At 37.9% G+C, this 19781-nt stretch overlaps 1 protein-coding gene and 1 long non-coding RNA gene across 2 annotated transcripts in view; one reads left to right on the top strand and one right to left on the bottom strand.

The window, feature by feature from the left end:
• LOC136255743 (uncharacterized) overlaps positions 1-1523 on the top strand; it is a 2027-nt gene extending 504 nt beyond the window's left edge. Inside the window, exons 1-3 of the long non-coding RNA XR_010701078.1 lie at positions 1-600; positions 653-908; positions 957-1523. The exon at positions 1-600 is cut by the window's left edge and continues 504 nt beyond it. This is a non-coding gene — a long non-coding RNA (uncharacterized lncRNA). The remainder of the gene's footprint in view (positions 601-652; positions 909-956) is intronic.
• A 3087-nt stretch (positions 1524-4610) lies between these two features.
• LOC136255725 (receptor-type tyrosine-protein phosphatase S-like) overlaps positions 4611-19781 on the bottom strand; it is a 58210-nt gene continuing 43039 nt past the window's right edge. The window contains exons 22-40 of the mRNA XM_066048560.1: positions 13721-13912; positions 13265-13663; positions 12337-12466; positions 12127-12269; positions 11973-12070; positions 11784-11871; positions 11635-11714; positions 11311-11347; positions 11031-11257; positions 10827-10984; positions 10529-10664; positions 6384-6533; positions 6223-6322; positions 6102-6175; positions 5915-6049; positions 5742-5867; positions 5334-5485; positions 4896-5031; positions 4611-4849 (exon numbers count right to left, since the gene is read on the bottom strand). Coding sequence (XP_065904632.1) covers positions 4775-4849; positions 4896-5031; positions 5334-5485; positions 5742-5867; positions 5915-6049; positions 6102-6175; positions 6223-6322; positions 6384-6533; positions 10529-10664; positions 10827-10984; positions 11031-11257; positions 11311-11347; positions 11635-11714; positions 11784-11871; positions 11973-12070; positions 12127-12269; positions 12337-12466; positions 13265-13663; positions 13721-13912 — 2636 coding nt within the window. The 3' untranslated portion in view covers positions 4611-4774. The remainder of the gene's footprint in view (positions 4850-4895; positions 5032-5333; positions 5486-5741; positions 5868-5914; positions 6050-6101; positions 6176-6222; positions 6323-6383; positions 6534-10528; positions 10665-10826; positions 10985-11030; positions 11258-11310; positions 11348-11634; positions 11715-11783; positions 11872-11972; positions 12071-12126; positions 12270-12336; positions 12467-13264; positions 13664-13720; positions 13913-19781) is intronic.

Raw genomic sequence — 19781 nt, 5'->3', positions numbered from 1 at the left:
TGGGGAAGTACCCAAATATTCCGATGTGTGAGAAGTTAGACAGTCCACATTCCTCCCATCGTCCATCGAGATCTTTCCCCCAATAATGTCTTACTGACTAGTCAAAAATTATGCAGTGACCTAGGTCTAGGAGTAGCCAAAGTGATAGAAACAGCCAGCAAGAAGACAAAAGACTCGTGCTCCAGGAACGGTGGACTATATGGGACCAGAAGCTAGACATCAGAGTACGGTCCACCCCTTGATGCATTCTCATATAGTGGAGTGACACTTCATGTTGTAAATCAAGACTGGCCTAAACTACTACATTATGTGGTGACTGATCTTAAGACTAGGAGACGAGTAGCTTTATCAGAAGTAGAACGATGCCAAGAACATGTGGAGAAGATGAGAGGAGCCCCAGCTGACCTATGAGTATTAGTTGAGCAATGTCTTGATGATGATCCTGCCAGATGTCCTTCAATATCAGATGTGATCAGAGAGGACGAGGGGGATGAAAGAAGCAGAGAACATGAGGTGTCCATGAACCCAAAAACATGGCAGGTAGAACAAGTAACTAATAAGTTGGGACAACTTTTCACTTCACTGTTTGCTACATTAAAGGTAAGGATCAGGACTCACAGAATGTCATTGTATTTACATTGAACACATGCAGCAATCAGTGGGACCAGATATTTTCAGTAAGCCATTGAAGGTGAAATGGGAGGAGATCGCTCCTCTATTAATGGGTCAAGCACAGTGTATTGCCATGTTACTACAAGGATCATGTTGTGTTTGTGGTGAAGAAGTGCTGATGATAACCTGATCAGCCGTAGATTAGATGTCTACAATATGTCCACCAACTAGTGGAGCCACTCCCCCATCACTGCACCATACAACAGTAGGGATTTTAGTACCATGCCAACTGCCAGGTGTTGTGCTACTTGCTGTTGGGCACCATTCCATGTTGATTGTTATAGGTAGAAAGGCCAAAGTGAAGGATATATGGACTGAAGTATCAACTGTTGAGCTAATGGACACCACCAATGGATGTTAGTATACTTGCGACAACCTCCCAACATTACACTCCCAACTTGAGGCTTCTGTTGTCAATAATACCCTCTACTTGTTGGGTGGAGCTGGTGTAAATCCTTCTTCGCAAGTGTATTCTCGATTCACCAGCTGAGGTGGCAGTCTCTCTGTGATACTCCATTGCATTTCTCATCTCCTATTTTTGTGTCTAATCTTGTTGGCAGTCGGAGGAAGACACTCATCTGATCCAACCATCCAGTCTAGTGAGGTACATGCTCTCAGCCCATCAACTGGTTTATGGGAACTAATAACAAATATTCCAGTCCCAAATAGTGGTCCAGCAGTAGTGTGTGTGGCTGATAATAAGATAATTGTATTGGGTGGAACTATCAGCTCATAACAAAGCCTCTACTCCACCAAAGTGTGGATTGGTATATTTGAGTGACCTTACTTTGCTGTATGTTTTGACTGCATGCATTTCAGTAGTTTTAATTGCTTCTAATATATTCAGTAAATGATTATGGGTATATATTACGTGTATACATTTTAATCACTGCATGGCCACTATTGCGCTACACAAGATAGCCTTGTTCTTCTACCACTCTAAATGTGGATTGGTGTGCATCTGTATACATATTAGTTTAATATACCCAAACTAGGAGGGCTGAAATTTATTTTATTAACTGGATAGTAGTTAGAAATATTCAGAATACAGTTTTCTTAGATTGCTCAATGCAGTTATGTTTTAATTTTGCATGTTAGTGCTTATATGGATTACAGATAGTACGTGTATGTTTTAATCACTGCATGGCCACTATTGTACTACACAAGATAGCCTTGTTCTGCTATAGTATAGTTCCACTCAAAATGTGGATTGGTGTGGCAAGTTATGATACTACAAAACTTTTGCCACTTATTATTGACTTTGTATGCATCTTTAAGTTCATATTAGAAGTGACGTAAACTTAATTATTATTAGTCTTTCATCCTCCAATACTCAAATAGCAGTGGGAAGGAGATTATATTTTTAATAACTGGATAACTGAATTAGCAAGAATTATTCAGAATACAGTATTCTTACACTGCTCTAACTAGTTACCAACCAACTTTAAAAGGTGCTGGATGGCTGCACTCAACCACTGGTGGTATAAAAAAAATCCTTGATGAAGTAAGAAAAACAGTACTGCAGGTGGGATGAGAAGCTAACACTTAATCATGTGTTACTAACCATAAAAGATGTTATCCACTAACAAATGAGATAGTGTTTGTGGTGCTACAGCTACATGCATGCTCATAAGAAGTTATACAGTGGCAGATCCAAGGGACACCCCCTCCCATTTTCAAGAAAAATGCACAAGATTGAGATACTCAGTCAAATACTCTAATAGAACAGTCACCACACATAACTTGAGTTGCTGAGTACGAAATCACATCTTCAGCACTATCTCATGCATAGGCACACTTAGTTTGCAAAAGATACTTTACAAATGAAATACACATGCATGGTCTATACATGCCACTTTAGGTCCATATAGTTAAACTACTCATGACTGACTATAATCTATGCTATTACTTATTCCTGTACCTCTTGATCAATGTAGTCCACTTAGAACACAGTATGATCTAGATATTCGTGCATAAAACCACTCTACATCAAAATTTTAATCTTGAAACATATGAAATAGCTTCTGCAGGGCTGTGCCCCCAGCTCCATGTATACCTACTACCTGGTTCACCCCCTCCCACTTGCCAAACACTGCCTTACCCTAGATCCACCTTGAGATGATATATAGTTAGGATAAGCAAATAAGATAATAATACCCAGTATAATAGTAGTGCATATAAGATTTGCAGATAGTTATGTAATCAAGAAACTTCTTGACTGTCGGCTTTGAGAGATTTAATCAGTTGTGTATGATCATTTCCAATGGCATACCAGTGCATGTGAGTAATTACTCATACTATTATTGCAGGCATATGATCATTGCTGCATGAATATTAGCAACTATACTACCATTGTACCTTTGTTATAAAGTTGATGAGCACATGATTTTGCCAGTACAACATTACACATGTATTAACATAATTGCTGTTGATGAGTGATGATGCTGCAACTGAGAGATTTTTGTCGTATCAGATACTCTAGAATTCCTAAGGATATAATTACATGAAAATAACAAGGAGAAAACATCCTGACCACCTGGTAGACTCCTGTAAGCATTCGAGCGTAAATCGGATGGCTGCAAGTTCGAGGCCACCTAGATCCAGTCATAGATTTTTTCTCCCTTCTCCAATTTTTCTAATACACCTAATGTAGCTAAAGTCTTTGAGCAGGCTGTAGGACCAGGTGTCCTACAGACCTTAAAGCCTTAATAAATAACATGCATTACTCCTCAATATTTACGTGACCATTAAAGTATGCTTCATTCATTGGAACATCAAAAAGTGACACCCAGTTGTTTGATGTATAGGTAAAGAAAATGAAACTTTAAAGCAGAAGAGGGTAAGTATATCACCATCTGCTGGGAACAACAATATTATGCAGTTTATCATGACATAATCATGACCTGATTGTTGGTTCAAATGCATTTTATGCAGTATTGACTATATACTATCTTAGAAACCATTGTTATGACATCAAAGTGAATATTTAACCGTACTGTTGCTATACATGTGGTGCTATTACTATGGTAACACTAGTTGTCAAGTCATCATGTACTTCCACACCATACTGACTGAATGGTATTATGTATTAAGGAATTTTGACAAAACAAGTGTGATGCTAATGCAATTGGTTAATCTTTTGCAGTACTTTCAAAATAATACATCAAAATGGTTTTTGTAACACATTCACTCATCGGATTACATTAAAAAACATATTATTGTTCTAATAAAAATAATCATGGACCAGAGTCACTGATTGTTCTATTAGAACATATCAATCTTTTTTGATGCCAAGGGGGACCCCAGCATAATAAGTTCATTGGCAATTCTAAAGGCATGTTGATTCACTATTGTTTGGTTTTTCAAAAAAAAGGTGTGTAGTCACTTTTTGGTGTCAGAATTTATTGCTAAGCTCAATGATCCATAATGCAAAACTGATTATGTACAGCCATATATATTATACATGCTGCTGTGCCACTGTGTAATCAGTTCATAAACAAGCTCCTGGTGTAATTATATTGATGTAATGAGGACTTTATAAGACTGCAGACATTATTATACTCAGAATGTTTGTGAGATACATAATACAGGTGGAGTAAATCACAAGTTTAATACTGAACAACATGTACACAGACTATTTTATTAATCATTGACATATTATGTATTTGACTGTTTTATTAGAGTACTCTTGACCTTGGCTGTAAATCCAATATGCTTTGAAACCTTAACCCACATGAAGTGTGAGCTTTGTACACAGAATTCAATGGAGCAGCACCATGTGGTTGTGATGATCAACTGTGAACTAATTTTGAAATGAGTTAAATACAGATTTGAGATGCATACACACTGGAAAACTTCTGGAACAGTTTTGCAAAATGGTAATAAACCTATCAACAATAATGTAATAAAAATCTCACTACGATGTCAATAGAGATGCCTTCAACATAACTTAGGAGTTGCTTATTGAAATTGTATTTGAAAATCACACACAGTTAAGTATTGTGAGTAGTGTGAGTTCAACAATAACTACAGTAATGTCTAATAATAAAAAGTATTACAATAACGAATAATGAATAAGTCAAGAACTCCTTATTATCAATAACTACTTGAAGTTGGCATAGGCTTCAAACTCATCAAGAAACTCAGTCACTACTTCATGACAAGCTTCGTACTGTGCCTGTAATGTTAATGTGTAACTTAGTGAATCAATAAGTATTGCTTACCAAATTGGCCACAATTCCACTTCTGCGAATACGGCAGTTCTTAACAGCTTGGAAGATGTCCACCAGACCCTCAACCTTCAGTCGTTCAATAGTATAGTATACAGTGATGAACGTTCCAGTTCTTCCACAGCCATCACTACAGTACAAGTTACCATGTCACCAGTGAGGTATAATAAAATTATCACAAAAGAGTAACAAGGAATGTAATACAGAGAGAACACTTTCTCATATTTTTATTTAGCTTCAAATTGTCATCTATCTATAAATTTGTAATAATTTAGTACAACAGTAACAAGAACTATCATAGATTTAGCAAATCCAGTTATAGGGAAGAACAGGAAGATGTACCTGGGCGAGTGGGATGTATTGTGCTACGGTAGGTCTCTTAAATGCATAACAAATGTTAGAAATAATCCTATTATCAATAAGTCAAACTACCTGCACATAACAGTCATTGCTCTATTTCCGGTGTTTCGCTGAAGCTCCAGAGCATCCTTGATTAGAGCAAGTAACGCAGCATTGTTGGTTGGCTTGTCATCATTTGGCCAATCAGCATAATGGAGCATGGTAACTTGAAGGGGTTCAGGCTCCTAATATATACAAACACAAAAATTCAACCAGTTGAAAGCACGTTTCTATTTAATGCTCAATGACTAAACAGCTCCAGTCGAACTTGTCATAGTGGTCACTAGGCCACCTCTCTAAAAAGACAAACTTCCCCTGAGAGAAATTTATACCATCTAAAGCAGTCTATTAAAATTTTGGACCAAAGCTACTGGATTAGACATGTTCCACTGTATACATGTTTACTGTGGCAGGATAGATGACACATAATGTGTCACTTACTAAAACAGCTTCCCCGACTACTGTAAATTTGTAGGTACCATATCCACTCTTCTCAGAAAATGACTTCTGTTGAACTGTGATCTTTCCATGTTCCACTTTGTCCTTTGGCCAAAACTCGAGGAAGTTCTATGAAAGTCATACAATCAATTACAATAATACGATAATATTATTACCTTCTCATCATGTTTTTCACTACACAGCACAACGATCACAGCTGATCGGTTCTCCCATATCATCTTCCAGAAATCTCCTATAGTATTTTCCATTGGACACTGGGTGGCAATGAATGCATTACGCTCCTTGTAACCCTAGTAACAACCATGATAATGTCAAGTATAGTACAAACGGATGATGTCTTACATCCACACGACTTGCGTTGATGTAATCAGAGCCTGGGAGAGGTGATGACTTCATGCAGACACGGAAGGCATCAACTACATTCCAGATGTGAACAAATAATTGTATTGTACAAATAACTTACAGGGAATAACTTCTTCAAAACGATTCTTTGCCTTATTGCATTGCATCTGAGCATCTGAACAATCAACTATATTTGGCTTGCGACTGACTTTCTCCAGTACCTGAATGGAATTTAAAAATTCAGTTTCAATCATGTACAAAGTTATAAAATCCTATTTGTACCTGAAACTGTTTCTGGTAGCCAGTGATTTCTGTTTCCGGGTTGACTTTACTCATCCTGTTCACCTTCACCCTCATGTTCTGTACATTAAAGCTGGTGTCCCCACAAGTGATCAACTCCTCCAGAGCATCATGTATGAACACATACTGAGCCTGTACATATGAAACATAATTTTCATGAAGTTGTATGAAGCAAAACTGTACAATATACATGTATGTATGATAGGGCTGGGACAAAGTGTGGAGCCTTTAAAGGTTTTGTAACCTTCAAAAAGAACACTGGTAGGAATGGTTGCTCTGCTGATCTAAGACTTGACATCAATGTAAAGTGATATCATGTTAGCTGAGTCCAAGCTGGTAGTACAAAGCTTCGGCCTTGTGAACAGATGCTCTACACTGAAGTTCTCTAAAATAGTGTAGATACCTGGACTTAGAGTAGGGACAATTAGCACAGTAGGGATATTCACTTCTTATTGTTTTACAGTATTTGGACATTACGTACTACTCCGATCCAGCTTGTTTCAGTACTTTTTATTGCAGCACTATACACTGTCCCTACTCTAATTTAAAATTCCTAATTTTTTCTTATACTTGTTTGTGAAGTTTTTTTTTGCAAGCTCATGACCACTAAATAGCCTGCTTTTCACAAAACCAGTCACAATACTTTAAGAGTTAATCACAGCACTATTATACTAGACTATGACTCATACAATAACAACTGATCAGTGGGTGTGGCTCTACACAAGCCTGCAGACAATACTGGACATGGATTCGTGCATACCTACAGACTGATGAATGGGCGTGGCTACCATATGTCTACAGACAGTAATTTACATAAGTGGGTGTGGTTCACAAAAGAAACAGGGATACGCTATGACGTGTAGTAACACATCCACATTTAGTTTAGCAAGTGGGGTCAGACCCGAATAATCTGTAAAGCGGGACCTGGATGACCCAACTCGGTTTAACATTGTTACTAAATAAACCATATTTATTGACTTAAACATTGCTATATAGTTCGCCACGAGTTGCTCTCACTGATCGATATCAACAGCAAGTCACGTAAGTGTGTTCAAAATAGTTCGGTGCACCTGGCGGCCACGTGTATTCGAATAGTTTGATGCAATATACACTGGTAGTTGGAAGCCGTACTGTAGTCCATTAACACTCAGCAGTAGAACCTTGACTGATGGCCATGGTAAAGAAGTAAGACAATAGCACAAGCATTGTATGTTTATCAATATACCAAAGGTTTTTTCTTAAGCGATCTAGAAATGTTTCTGCAAAAGAATTAGGCTGTAGCTGTAGCCAGTTTTCCGCTACGCTTAACTGAAGGCGCCAGGCAGTAGAAAATTCCATTGACTAAATTAAAAAAAAAAATTCTGTAGCAACTTGACAGAAACGTTTTGGGTCGATCTGAAGACATTTTTGGGCTTGGTTTTACCCAACCAATACTGTCATGTCATTGTGAGGAAAAATCGTGGCAAGTTTTTGATATCACGGATCGCCCCCACACCTTCAATGTCCCTACTATACACAGGCCTTAATTAAATTTTTAAGGTGCCGAGGACAAATTTCCTTACATATTCACAAATGTACAGACATAGAGTCAAATTGTACAGACATGAGCTAGAGGAGCACTTTATATGCACTGCTGGAATTGGAATAGGGAGTTTCCATTGAAAGTTTTGAAGTTAAATACAACCACATAGCTGCAACATATCACCAGACTGTGGTCATCAAAGCAGCTGGTGATAGCAGTACACAAAGGGGCGGTGGTATTGGTAAATCCTTCACTTGGGAAAAATGTACTATCTCCTAGCAACCAAGTAACAGTTATTGTTAACACTACAAACGAACATGTATACATCAGCTTTTATGGGGGTGTATCCATTCACTGGACTGGACTACTGGATCTCACATAAAATTTGCTCAAACACATTTTTTCGGGTAGTTGGAAAAGGCGGATAGGGTCGGGCGCAGACACGGACATTTTCAAAAAGCACTTTTACATTTATGTAACAGTTATTTTTCATACCTAACGCTGTTTTTACTGCAGTCTTCGCTTCCAGACCCAGGCGTTGATTTTTTTGTAGCGCTTATCCATTTATAAGCGCAGGTGCGAAGGACTAGACCAGCACTCCACAGCATGCCAAAGACCATATGTGTTGTTGTACACATGCTCTAAAGTCTAATACAGAGTTACATAGTTGTAAGATTAGCCCCATGCAACTAGCTTAGCAGGCCAAATCCACAATCTTACGCCTTTTGTTGAGGGTTTCAAGGACCTGGCCTACGAGATTAGGTTGGGACATGCTAGATTAATCTGTGACTCTGAATTAGATTTCTAGAGCACATATACTACACTATAATGGTCTTTAGAGTGCTAGTCCATCCTTCGCACATGCACTTATAAAGCACTATAAAAAGATCAACGCCTGGGTCTGGAAGCGAAGACTGCTGTAAAAACAGCATTGGGCATGAAAAATAACTGTTATATAAATGTAAAAGTGCTTTTTGAAAATGTCCATGTCTGTGTCCGACCGTATCCGCCTTTTCCAACTACCATATTTTTTTCAACCATAAACACCCTTTTCAACAACTAAAAGTGATTTCATAGAATAGTACGCCACACTTGAAGCTAGGGCTCTCCTCTCCATGTTTTGTCTTGCATAAAAAGGAGGCACATACAGCAAACTGTAGTATCTTTTTTTAGACTCTATTTAGGCTGTTTTGGGTGGGTAATAAATCTCATATACTCCACCTTGTTTTCTAATATACTCCACGCCTTCAGGCACAATATAACATATGCTCAAAATCTAGGTTTATCCAATCGCAATGCATTGTTCACGTGCAGTAATTTAATGAGCGCAATTATTTTGTCACGTGAGGACGCATAGTTGCCATGGCGCTAGTATTGTCACAAGTAAACCAGCTGCTTTTGCCGAGCCTACAGCAGAAACAGCCGTGGATGAGGTAAGTAATCTGAGTGTAATGTGAAATAGAGTCTAAAGCAGTTATACGGGCACAATGTGGAGTCTATGAAATTTATAAACCCTCAGGCCCTTAGTAGCGCCCTCGCTTTGCTCGTGCGCTACAGCCCGGGCCTTCGGGTTTATAAGTTTCATAGACTCCACATTGTGCCCGTATAACTATTATTTAAATTAGGCATTACATCACAAGTGCTGAAGGTCTGTAAGATACCTGGTCCTACAGTGTGTTTACTGAAGATGTTATGTTTGAAAAAGGTGCTATATAGTTTTAGCGGTCTATAATTTTGGTTGAACCCCTGTTACACTTGCTGTATTTTTTTGCAAATATGTATAACCTTACCTTCCCGTTTGAAAGTGTGTGCATTGGGAAGCAATTCTTTAACACTGCATACTTGTTGCTATTTACAAACATTATAAATTCAAAGAGCCGGCAAAGCTAGAGTGAATGCACAGACTATATACAATTTCTATATCATAATGGTGTAAAACATATATATGGTGGCTATTTTAAAAAGAAGGCTAAATAGATAAGACAGCAGTGTTAACAGTGGTTCAAACCAAAGTTTTAGACCTCCAAAATTATATAGCACCTTTTTCAAACATGTTTAATATAACATCTTCAGTAAACAAGTTGTAGGACCAGGTATCTTACAGACCCTCAGCACTTGCGCTGTAACGCCTAATTTAAAAAAAAAAGATAGACTACAGTTAGCTGTATGTGCCTCTTTCTTTATGCAAGACAAGACATGGAGAGGAGAGCCCCTAGCTTCAAGTGTGGTGTACTACTCTATGAAATCACTTTTAGTGGCTGAAAAAGGTGTTTGTGGTTGAAAAAATGTGTCTGAGCAAATTTTATGTGAGTCCAGTAGTCTAGTCCAGTGAATGGATACACCCCTTTTATGGTACCACTATTGGTTTTGCAAGGACATGTGTGTCCACCCAAAACTAATTACGTGCAGACATTGTGCTATTTGTGCAGATTTTGTCCGTTGACCACACGTTAATTTAAGGCCTGATACAGTACTATCACACTGTATGATAATGCGCACACATGCATACATCTCTTTTATACATAGATTACATAAACATGAACATGTATGGACACAGTACAATGGAACATTCAGTAGTCTCTAACCACTGTGTAGAACTGCTCACCTGTGTTTGCACCATGAACACTCTCCTAGCTCTCATGTTCTTCACACACTCGTACACGTTGACATTATCAACATGTTGCATGCGTTCCAACATTGTGTCCAACGTGATGAAAGTACCAGTACGACCTACACCAGCACTAAACAAACAACAGATATGTGCCTAGTTAACATGCAATAGGATACAGGAGTAGCAGGAATAGATTTGTATTTTTGTAAATGTGATAACACCAACACCATAAATATTAATGTCATTCAGTACCAATCCACCACATATATACATTTCAACACAACCTATATACCTGCAGTGGACAAGAAGAGGAGCTTCTGTGTCTTTGGGTTGTGATTGACGGACTCTCTTAATAAAAGTTATCAAAGCAGTAGCAAATTGTGGCACACCGTGATCAGGCCAACTGGTGAAGAAGAAATGCTTCACTTCTAAAGGAATGTTCTCCTTATCCTATAAACAACAATGGATAACACTACATCAAGGTGACATGTACAACCTTAGTGACTAGCAGAGTTCTTAGATCATAGTCAGCGAAGCGTTGTATTTGAGTTAGTTTAATGGTGAGTGATGGTTTAGGCTGAATGGTTTCATCAACATTATCTGGCCAGTATCGCTCACACTTCTGAATGTCTGCCTCCACCAGTTTGGTTAACATCACTATTATTGTTGACTTCTGGTCCCATACCATCTGCCAGAAATCCTTTATTGTCTCAGGCAGTGGACCTGTGTATATATCCACATCATAACAATATGAACCATGTGTACAAGTGATGTACCTTGAGCAGCAATGTACGCATTAGATCTGCTGTACCCCTAATAAGATAGGTAACACGATGTTATAACAGGTACGCGTATGCAACATACAGTGTATTTGGAAAAAGAGTATTAGAGATCTTGACAACTTTTGGCTACTTGCAAGAAAGTGCTAATGCAATAATATTGCTTAGTCTCTTGCTGAAATTTCTGGGAAACACTAAACATGTAAGGTTACTGTTGTGAACAATGGCCCCTCATATTTTCAACGTGTTAACCCAAAAAGGTAAGCTTTTTTTTTTGGTTATATTTTTCATACATATTCCTTCAACACAATGTCATCTTACATCAATGTGGGTAGCGTTAATGTAATCAGTATCGTCCTCCTTCTTGTCAACACGAGAGATTTTAACACGTGAGAAGTCATCTACAGAACAAACACACAATAGTTTATACATGCATAGTAAACACACAAACACGGCTACACTAAACTAACATGGGAAGATATTGGCATAACGATTCTTGACAAAATTAGCTGACAACTGAGCATCATCATTAGAAGACATAACCTCTGTACTAATACTCTGTAAAAAAGAATAAAATCTGATGATTACTAATATGTAATAACCATGTACACAATCAGTATAAATGCTATGTTAGTATGATTTTAGTACAATGGACATACCGAATACTCTTCTTCAAATCCAAAGTCTCTATCTTTGTGTAATGCTGCTACATGTTCTGGGAAGTCCTTTAGAGGAACTGGCTCCAAACGTTGCTCCACTACAAGTAAAACAACAATAGGGCTACAACACACTGCATATGACACAGTGTCTTACATTTGGGATCAATTTGTGCCAGGGGAATAGTGTCATCATTTGGTCTAGTTAAATCATTTTCTGATTCCATCAGAGGAGAAGCACGCTTGTTTGAAAATGCCTCCCCTCCCACAGGAATACGGAATGTTTTACTCTTCCTTGTCCTAACCCAACAAAACAACAAAATTAACACTAAAAGTGTTAGTAGTTGTATTATGTTAGTTCTATTACCTCAAGTAGTACACTACTATGATGACACACACAATTATTATAGCAGCTGCTATTAATCCACCAATAACTCCACCAGCTATTGCACCACCATTATCATCGTCACTACCACTACTACCAGGTGGGGCTGGAACTATAGCAAAACAACAACATAGAACAGGTAGTACATGCAATAGTTGATCATATACATGAATAGAGATAGAAAGTGACTAACAATGCTTACTATAGAACAAGTATAGTGGTACGAATTACAGAGAGGAGGCCTAATTAGACAGACAACAAGTTTGATACTGTAATTTGATTGGCTGAAAACGTGGTCTTTAAATCTCCAAGTGCCATGCTCACATCTTATAGGGACCACACTCTGAGGTGATACAAACACAGCAATTATACATTGGATAGTGACAGCATCACTGAATTAAAAAAGGGAGGTATATATTAATGGTCCAATTAAATTTAGAGAAATTGTTAAAGTGTTACCATATACTGTACTGACTTGGTTAAACGCTGCAGCATTATTACCTTAGTATTAAAAATCGATGCAGCGACTATTCGAACTTGACCACCACTTGATGCTAAAACAATGTTGAAGCCTTATTTTCAAAATCGATTGTTCCACCACTTGAGCGTGGCTACTATTGGAGGTGCAGCATTTAACCAAGAAATATGGTATGCACAATTGATGAAGACAGCAGCTTAAGAGATACATTTAAGTCTATATGTTCAAAATTCATGCACTCAAGTGTAGTAAAACATTTTTGTAATTTATAAAAAGCCACAATGCAAGCCAAGTGCATACATGTCAACTAATACCACCAAAAACAAACAACTACGTACATACATATTGAAAACATTTTATAGTAACAATCAGCTCCTTCCTGAATAGGAAAGATTCTAGCTACACCATATCATACATAAAGTAACAATTTACCTGGAACGGGGTCAGAAGTCACCACATTAGTTTGCATTCCTGATCTGTCTCCTGTTCTCACCCCAACTTCTGCAGTATATGTACTGCCACTCACTAAATTATTAAACACAGCAAAACTGTTATTGGTCACTTGTGTAAGGGGTTGTTGCCTCTTCTTGCGACCACTAGAAGATGATGGTGTAAGAGAGACCACATAAACTGGGAAACCTCGAGCCATAAAAAGGTCCAATGGAGTCCAAGTAAGATTTACAGAAGTAGAAGACAAGCGTTTAACATCCAAAATATCTGGTGCCTCATTTGCTTCAAGTTCTTGACTAAAAAATTCCTCTAAATCATTTTCAGCTCCTCTACCAGCACTGGTGAAAGCCACAACTCTTGCTTGATAAGGTGTACCAGCCTCTGTAGTGGACCAAACAATTAGCACAGTACTAACACACTAAAGTATATTATCCTTACCAAGATCTCCAATGACATAACTCGTATCATTTCCCATCAACATACCACTCATCACAAACTGATTTCTTTCATACACAGAATGCATCACTACGTAACTTGTGATAACCCCATTTGGTGTAACAGGTGGATCCCACATGACATTCACTGTAGTACTTGATGCAAAACTGGTAGTGTGTACTACTATTCCAGGTGCTGCATACAAACAAATAAATACAGTATTATCACAAACTGGACTGCATATTCATTACGATACATGTATACACATACACATGCATTGGGGATGGAAAAAACCAATATTCTATACTGAGTCGAGCCTTAAACAGTTAACTCATGTGACATAATGCACACACTAATTATATAGAAGCCTGCAACACACACTGTTTACTGTGTATGCATAATTGGGTTGTAATGTACACATTATTTTATGGTAATCTTGTACGAAGTTGTTTTTGTAATATACTTACTAACACTTTTGTAAACGTGTGTATCTATCAGGGCTGGGACGAAGCTTCGAGTGCTTCGTGGGTTCGAATTATAAAAGTATCCTTCGAAGCTTCGTAATGCACTCATAGTCTACGAAAGAAGTATAAATAAATGTCGTTATCCTTATTGCAGTTGCTTATTCCTCTTGTGATCAATGTTCGTCTTTTTGCAATCAATTTTTGTGTGCCACGTCCACTTTTAAACCATCGCAGTTTAGCTTGCTACCATAGTTGCAGCCTTAAAACACCTTATAAAGTGACAGATAATGCATGGAAAGTGTACTTTTAGCCATTAGTTGGTGTTTACCTATGCATGTTGCAGCATAGCGGACACGCCCATTTGCAATTGATCAATCGCATCATTCAGTACTGCTTTCCAAATGCTTACAAACTTATTAAATAGGTTTAGAAAGGTAAAACTTAAGAAGGATATGCATAAATACAAGAAAACCTGTAACTTGAAAGCTGACACCAAAGCTTCGAATGTTCAAACATTTTATTTGCGAATATTCTAAGGTAAATTTCAATATTTGTCCCAGCCCTAGTATCTATAAGCATTCATGTTGTAGTATAAATTGAGTTGTGTTGTACCCTGCATTCATTGCAGTTGGTATATCGCTAATAAAGACTGTTAACTATATATTCTGTGACTACATGGTGTCAGAAGCTGAGGGACATGGTCAAATGGCAGCTATACTGCAGATTCCTGCCTCATTCATGTTTAACTCACCAGATGAGTGGCCGAAGTGGAAGAGATCCTTCGAACAGTACCGAGTAGCTTCAGGTCTTCATAAAGAAAATGATGAACGGCAAGTGAGCATTCTGCTTTACTGCCTTGGGGAAGAAGCCGACGACGTGCTAACTTCAACGAACATTACCCCTGAAAACCAGAAGAAATTTGCAGACGTCATCCAGAAGTTCTTCAAAGTCTGGAAGAATGTGGTCTTTGAAAGATCTTCTCAAGGAGAAACAGAAACTGCAGAACAGTTCATTACCTCTTTGTAAAGCCTAGCAGCAGACTGTGAATTTTTTGGCCTCAAAGAACAGTTGATTCGAGACCGAATCGTCATGGGTATTCGTGACTCCTCACTCTCAGCAAAGCTGCAGATGGACTCAGAACTTACCCTTGAAAAGGAAAAATGACTGGTTCAGCAAAGGAAACTGTACGAGGACAACAGGCAATCCTGAGCAAACCAGATGGGGGAACTCCCACCCAAGCTTTTATGTCACGGAAGCCACTCAAGCAACCTGCAAATAGTCAAGGCTTGCACCTTTCTCAGCCTGTCAACCGTGGTCAAAAGTGCTCCTATTGTGGAAAAGGGCCTCATCCAAAACAGTCCTGCCCAGCCAGGGAAGTGGTGTGTCATAAATTCAAGAAAAAAGGTCATTACAGTTCAGTTTGTCACAGCAAAGCAGTTGCTACCCTTTCTGAAGAGCCACCAGAGGACAATGGCTTTCTAGACACTATAAGAGAGACAAAAGGTACTTCATGGACTGCTCCTATCTGAGTAAATAGCCAAGAAATAGTATTTAAACTGGATACTGGATCCGAAGCTACTGCAGTGTCAATGAAGACATTCAAAACCCTCACAAGCATTCAACTATTGCAGATAGCTAAAGTTCTGTGTGGACCAAACAATCAAGTATTGGGCCAAGCAACCGTACAACTCATTTACAATGGAAGGTCCTGCCAACAGCCAATCTATGTGAGAAAAGATGTGAAAAACAATATATTGGGACTACCTGCAATCATAGCCTTACAACTACTGATTAGGGTTGATAACATACAAACAAGAAATGTTCAGCAGAGGTTTCCTAAATTATTGCAAGGCTTGGGTACTTTCAAAGGAGATTACTAGATCCAGATGCTAAGCCTTATGCTCTCTACACTGCAAGAAATGTTCCAATACCAAAAGTCAAACAGGAGTTGGAACGCATGGAGAAACTTACCTTCATTTCTAGTGTGATTGTGCAATCACAGACCAAAATACTGTAACCTCATCAAAAATTATTGATATATCAATTTTATTTAATTAAGGGTGCTCACAGCTATTTGAAGCCATACAACATCAGTCCAAACAGAATTCTTTGTTTGCCTGTACTATTTTATAGTTACAGTGGAACCTCAGTTATCTGGACCCCACTTATCTGGATTCTCGGTTAACCGAACTATGGAAATGACTGCTCTATTAGAGTAGTGACTGTTCTATTAGGATAGTTGGTAATACTGAAATTTAAAAAAAAATGTTATTCATGCTATTTTAATGTTATTTATATACAGTTTCAGAGGTATGGACTTTTCAGACTTATGGACCACCCCTGGTCCCAAGGGGTTTGGATAACTGAGGTTCTACTGTACATGACATTCTTTATGGAGTGTCTAAATCAAAACTAGTCCTTCATTTTCTACACAATAAAGCACTGGAAATTACATTGAATATACTTCAGCTTATAACTCACAACTCAATGTTTAGTATTTATATGTAGCTTTTATAGAACACAAGTTAACACTAAAAGTGTGTTCCACCATCCAAAACATTGTGTTTTCATCACCATAACTCACAAAGCCATAAGGCTACGTACAAAACATAGACCTCTAGAGAATTCATCAGTGAATCTCCATACAAAATTTGAAGCCTTCACGGATATCACTCGAAAACTAGTTTTATTTTTAGTACAGATGTGTAAAGATAACACGTGCCAAGCATTAATGATATAATAACCACACAAATTCCTATCAACCACGAATACCAATTTTTCACAATAACAAACACTGTTATAAATACAAACAAGTTTGTATTCCTCTTCTTCACATACTCAAACAGCTTCCTGCTATTCCTGGACTCCCCTAGTTGCTCTTCGATAGGTTATACTAGCACACTAACAGTCAGCAGCTTATAAAACCTTTTGATTCCAGCTGGTAACATTATCCCCTATGTAAAGCAGGCTTACAATTACAAATACAAGCTAGCAGCATACACTACCACTCAAGAAAACGGAGGCATGAATGGGTATTGGCACAAGCAACATGTACATTTACACGTGTCAGCTAAACTAACACCTACTTTTAGGCTAATTCACGCTATTGTACCTCTTGGATTATCAGATGATTGTTTACTAACACTTCCTTGGTGATTTTTCAGCGCTATATACTGTTCTTGCTCATGCACTTTGGAGCAAAACTCGGCTACTTAACACGGATACTTCAAGTATGCGTAATAATGCAATTATGATGCAATAGCTGCATGTGGTTGAGTAAGTTTGTGCTTGAATGGCTTCAAAAACCAGCAAGCACCCTTAATCGATAAATATTGAAATCTGCATTTGCAATATTGATTCAATACGATAACATTGATAATTTTTCGATAGATTGCACACCTCTAGTGGGAAGTTACAAATTCTTTTTCCTACGAATACTCAGAATTTTGCCGCAAATTACCACTGCGAATTAATGAAAATGAGCTTGTTTTGATTTGCTCCTGTTCACCTTGAAAAATTACAAAACAAGGAATTTCAAGACCCCCTTGTTCCAGATGCCTCTAATACCATTTGTTTGGATTTGTAATCGTACATGTGAGCATTCCCCTTCACCTCAGATGAACATGTTGAGCTCAACTTTTCCAGCAAATTCCTAACAATATTTTCACTCTTTGTCACTTTTACAGCAAATGGATTGTGTCAAATGTATTGTGTGTATATCCTATCTCCCTCTGGCAAAGGTGACTTGGGAAAAGGAGTATTTCACCTCGAACTGCTACCCTTGTATACATGAAATCTTCTCACACAGGAAGAAAGTTGTATTTCTGGCATTGTTATCAATCACCAGGTGGTTAGAAGCCTGTCTGTGTCTTAGCTATATTTACAAAAATTAAGCTCAGCATATTTTTATTACAAAAACTTTGTTTGGTAAATATTTTCAATTTTAATGAATTTTTTTTGTGCTTGGCATAAAAAAAGTTAGCTTGTTACAGTGACTATTGCATCATTTTTGGACATTAAATACCAGCATCTTCAAGGTGTAGGTGGTGTTAGAATGATGCAACATGTAAAAAACTGAGGCATAGCATAGCTGAGGTTATTCTAACACCTCCTACCAAGCATTTATGCCTCGAAGATGCTGGTGTTTGGTGTCTAACTATTTTAGAATATGGTCAGCCAGGAAGAGTATATGATGAAGGTTGCATGGGAAGCTCACCTCGAAAATTTACCTGTTTCTCACTGCTGAGATGACACGTTTTACTGGTGATACACACTGCTTAACAACAAGTATTCCAACAGTTTGAGTAAGAGAAATGTGTGGAAATATGTTTAAAAAATACCGCGACGGTATCTTGAACAGTACTGTATCATACAGTATGTATATTAGGGATCATGCAGTTGTGGGTTTTCTTGCCCAAAAATATCACACTAAAACCAGCCTCAAATTTCCTTCATAACAGCTTGGCAGTATTGGTTAGGTATAGCCAAGCCTAAAAATGCCTTCAGAGTGACCCCAAACCCTTCCAACAAATTTCTATGGAATTTTAAATATTTTTTGTTTAACAGAATTTTATTCTGACTAACTAACTAACTGATGCCTTCAGCCAAGCATAACTTGACAATGGATAAGGCAACGGGCTTGATTTTTTCACTGATCAACGTTGCTTCATCCCGGGACATACCTTTTCGCCAACCACAGTGCATAGAGTTACAACGATACAGTGTGTAGACGTATCAATATATTGCTTCTGGTGTATCACGATACAGCAATATATTGCACAATACAAAGTGGAGTCTAAACAATGGTCTATATTGTTTTTTAAGGGAAATAAATCAGTTGTTTTTCTTTGAGAAGCATTACATACTATTCACAATGTACAATAATTTGATTGTCAGCCATGTTAACAAGCCACGATATGTCAATATATCACGATATGCAGCAATATATTGATATGGTTTGACTTTGTATCAATACAGCGATATTGTCTTTTAACGATACGATACGTGATATATTGATGCATCTCTAGTAGTACGTACAATGCACGTATTATGGATTTACCTTTGTCTTCCTTTGTGTTCCAGTTCTTTTTGCTGACAATGCAAGGTGTCAATTTGCGACAGTGTGATACGGCTTCCCTCTGGCTGCGTCATGCTTTTTACCCACATTTTCCGGAGCGACTGGATTTATTGCAGAGAAGATTCTTGTACTGTTCCTCGTTTGTAATGCTGTGTAATGAGCGGAGCATAGCTGCAAACGAAGTGTAATGGCCACCTCACTTTTCAGTGTGTAATTGATTATTGGGGTGCGTGTTTAGATGCAAAATTATTATTTTATGGAATGCCTGGTGCCATCTTTCCTTTAAATGTGGTACATGTGGATTAGGTAGTCATAATTGTGTTATTAAAAAGTAAACAAACAAGTAGAAAGAAAAATTAGGAATTTTAAGCTGGATTAGGGATCAAAGAACAAAAAAGCATGGAAACAAGGGAACAGCTGAAAGTTGTGAAACAAGGGAGGTTGCCTATACCAGCAGATATACTAGTGTACATCTAATCCCTACTCTTCAGTCTATAACCATGACCGAATTAGGATTACATGT

This window comes from Dysidea avara, chromosome 5, assembly GCF_963678975.1.
Source record: "Dysidea avara chromosome 5, odDysAvar1.4, whole genome shotgun sequence".
Lineage (NCBI taxonomy): Eukaryota > Metazoa > Porifera > Demospongiae > Dictyoceratida > Dysideidae > Dysidea > Dysidea avara.
The sequence above is the reverse complement of the archived record's forward strand: the minus strand, read 5'-3'. Positions and strand labels throughout refer to the sequence as shown.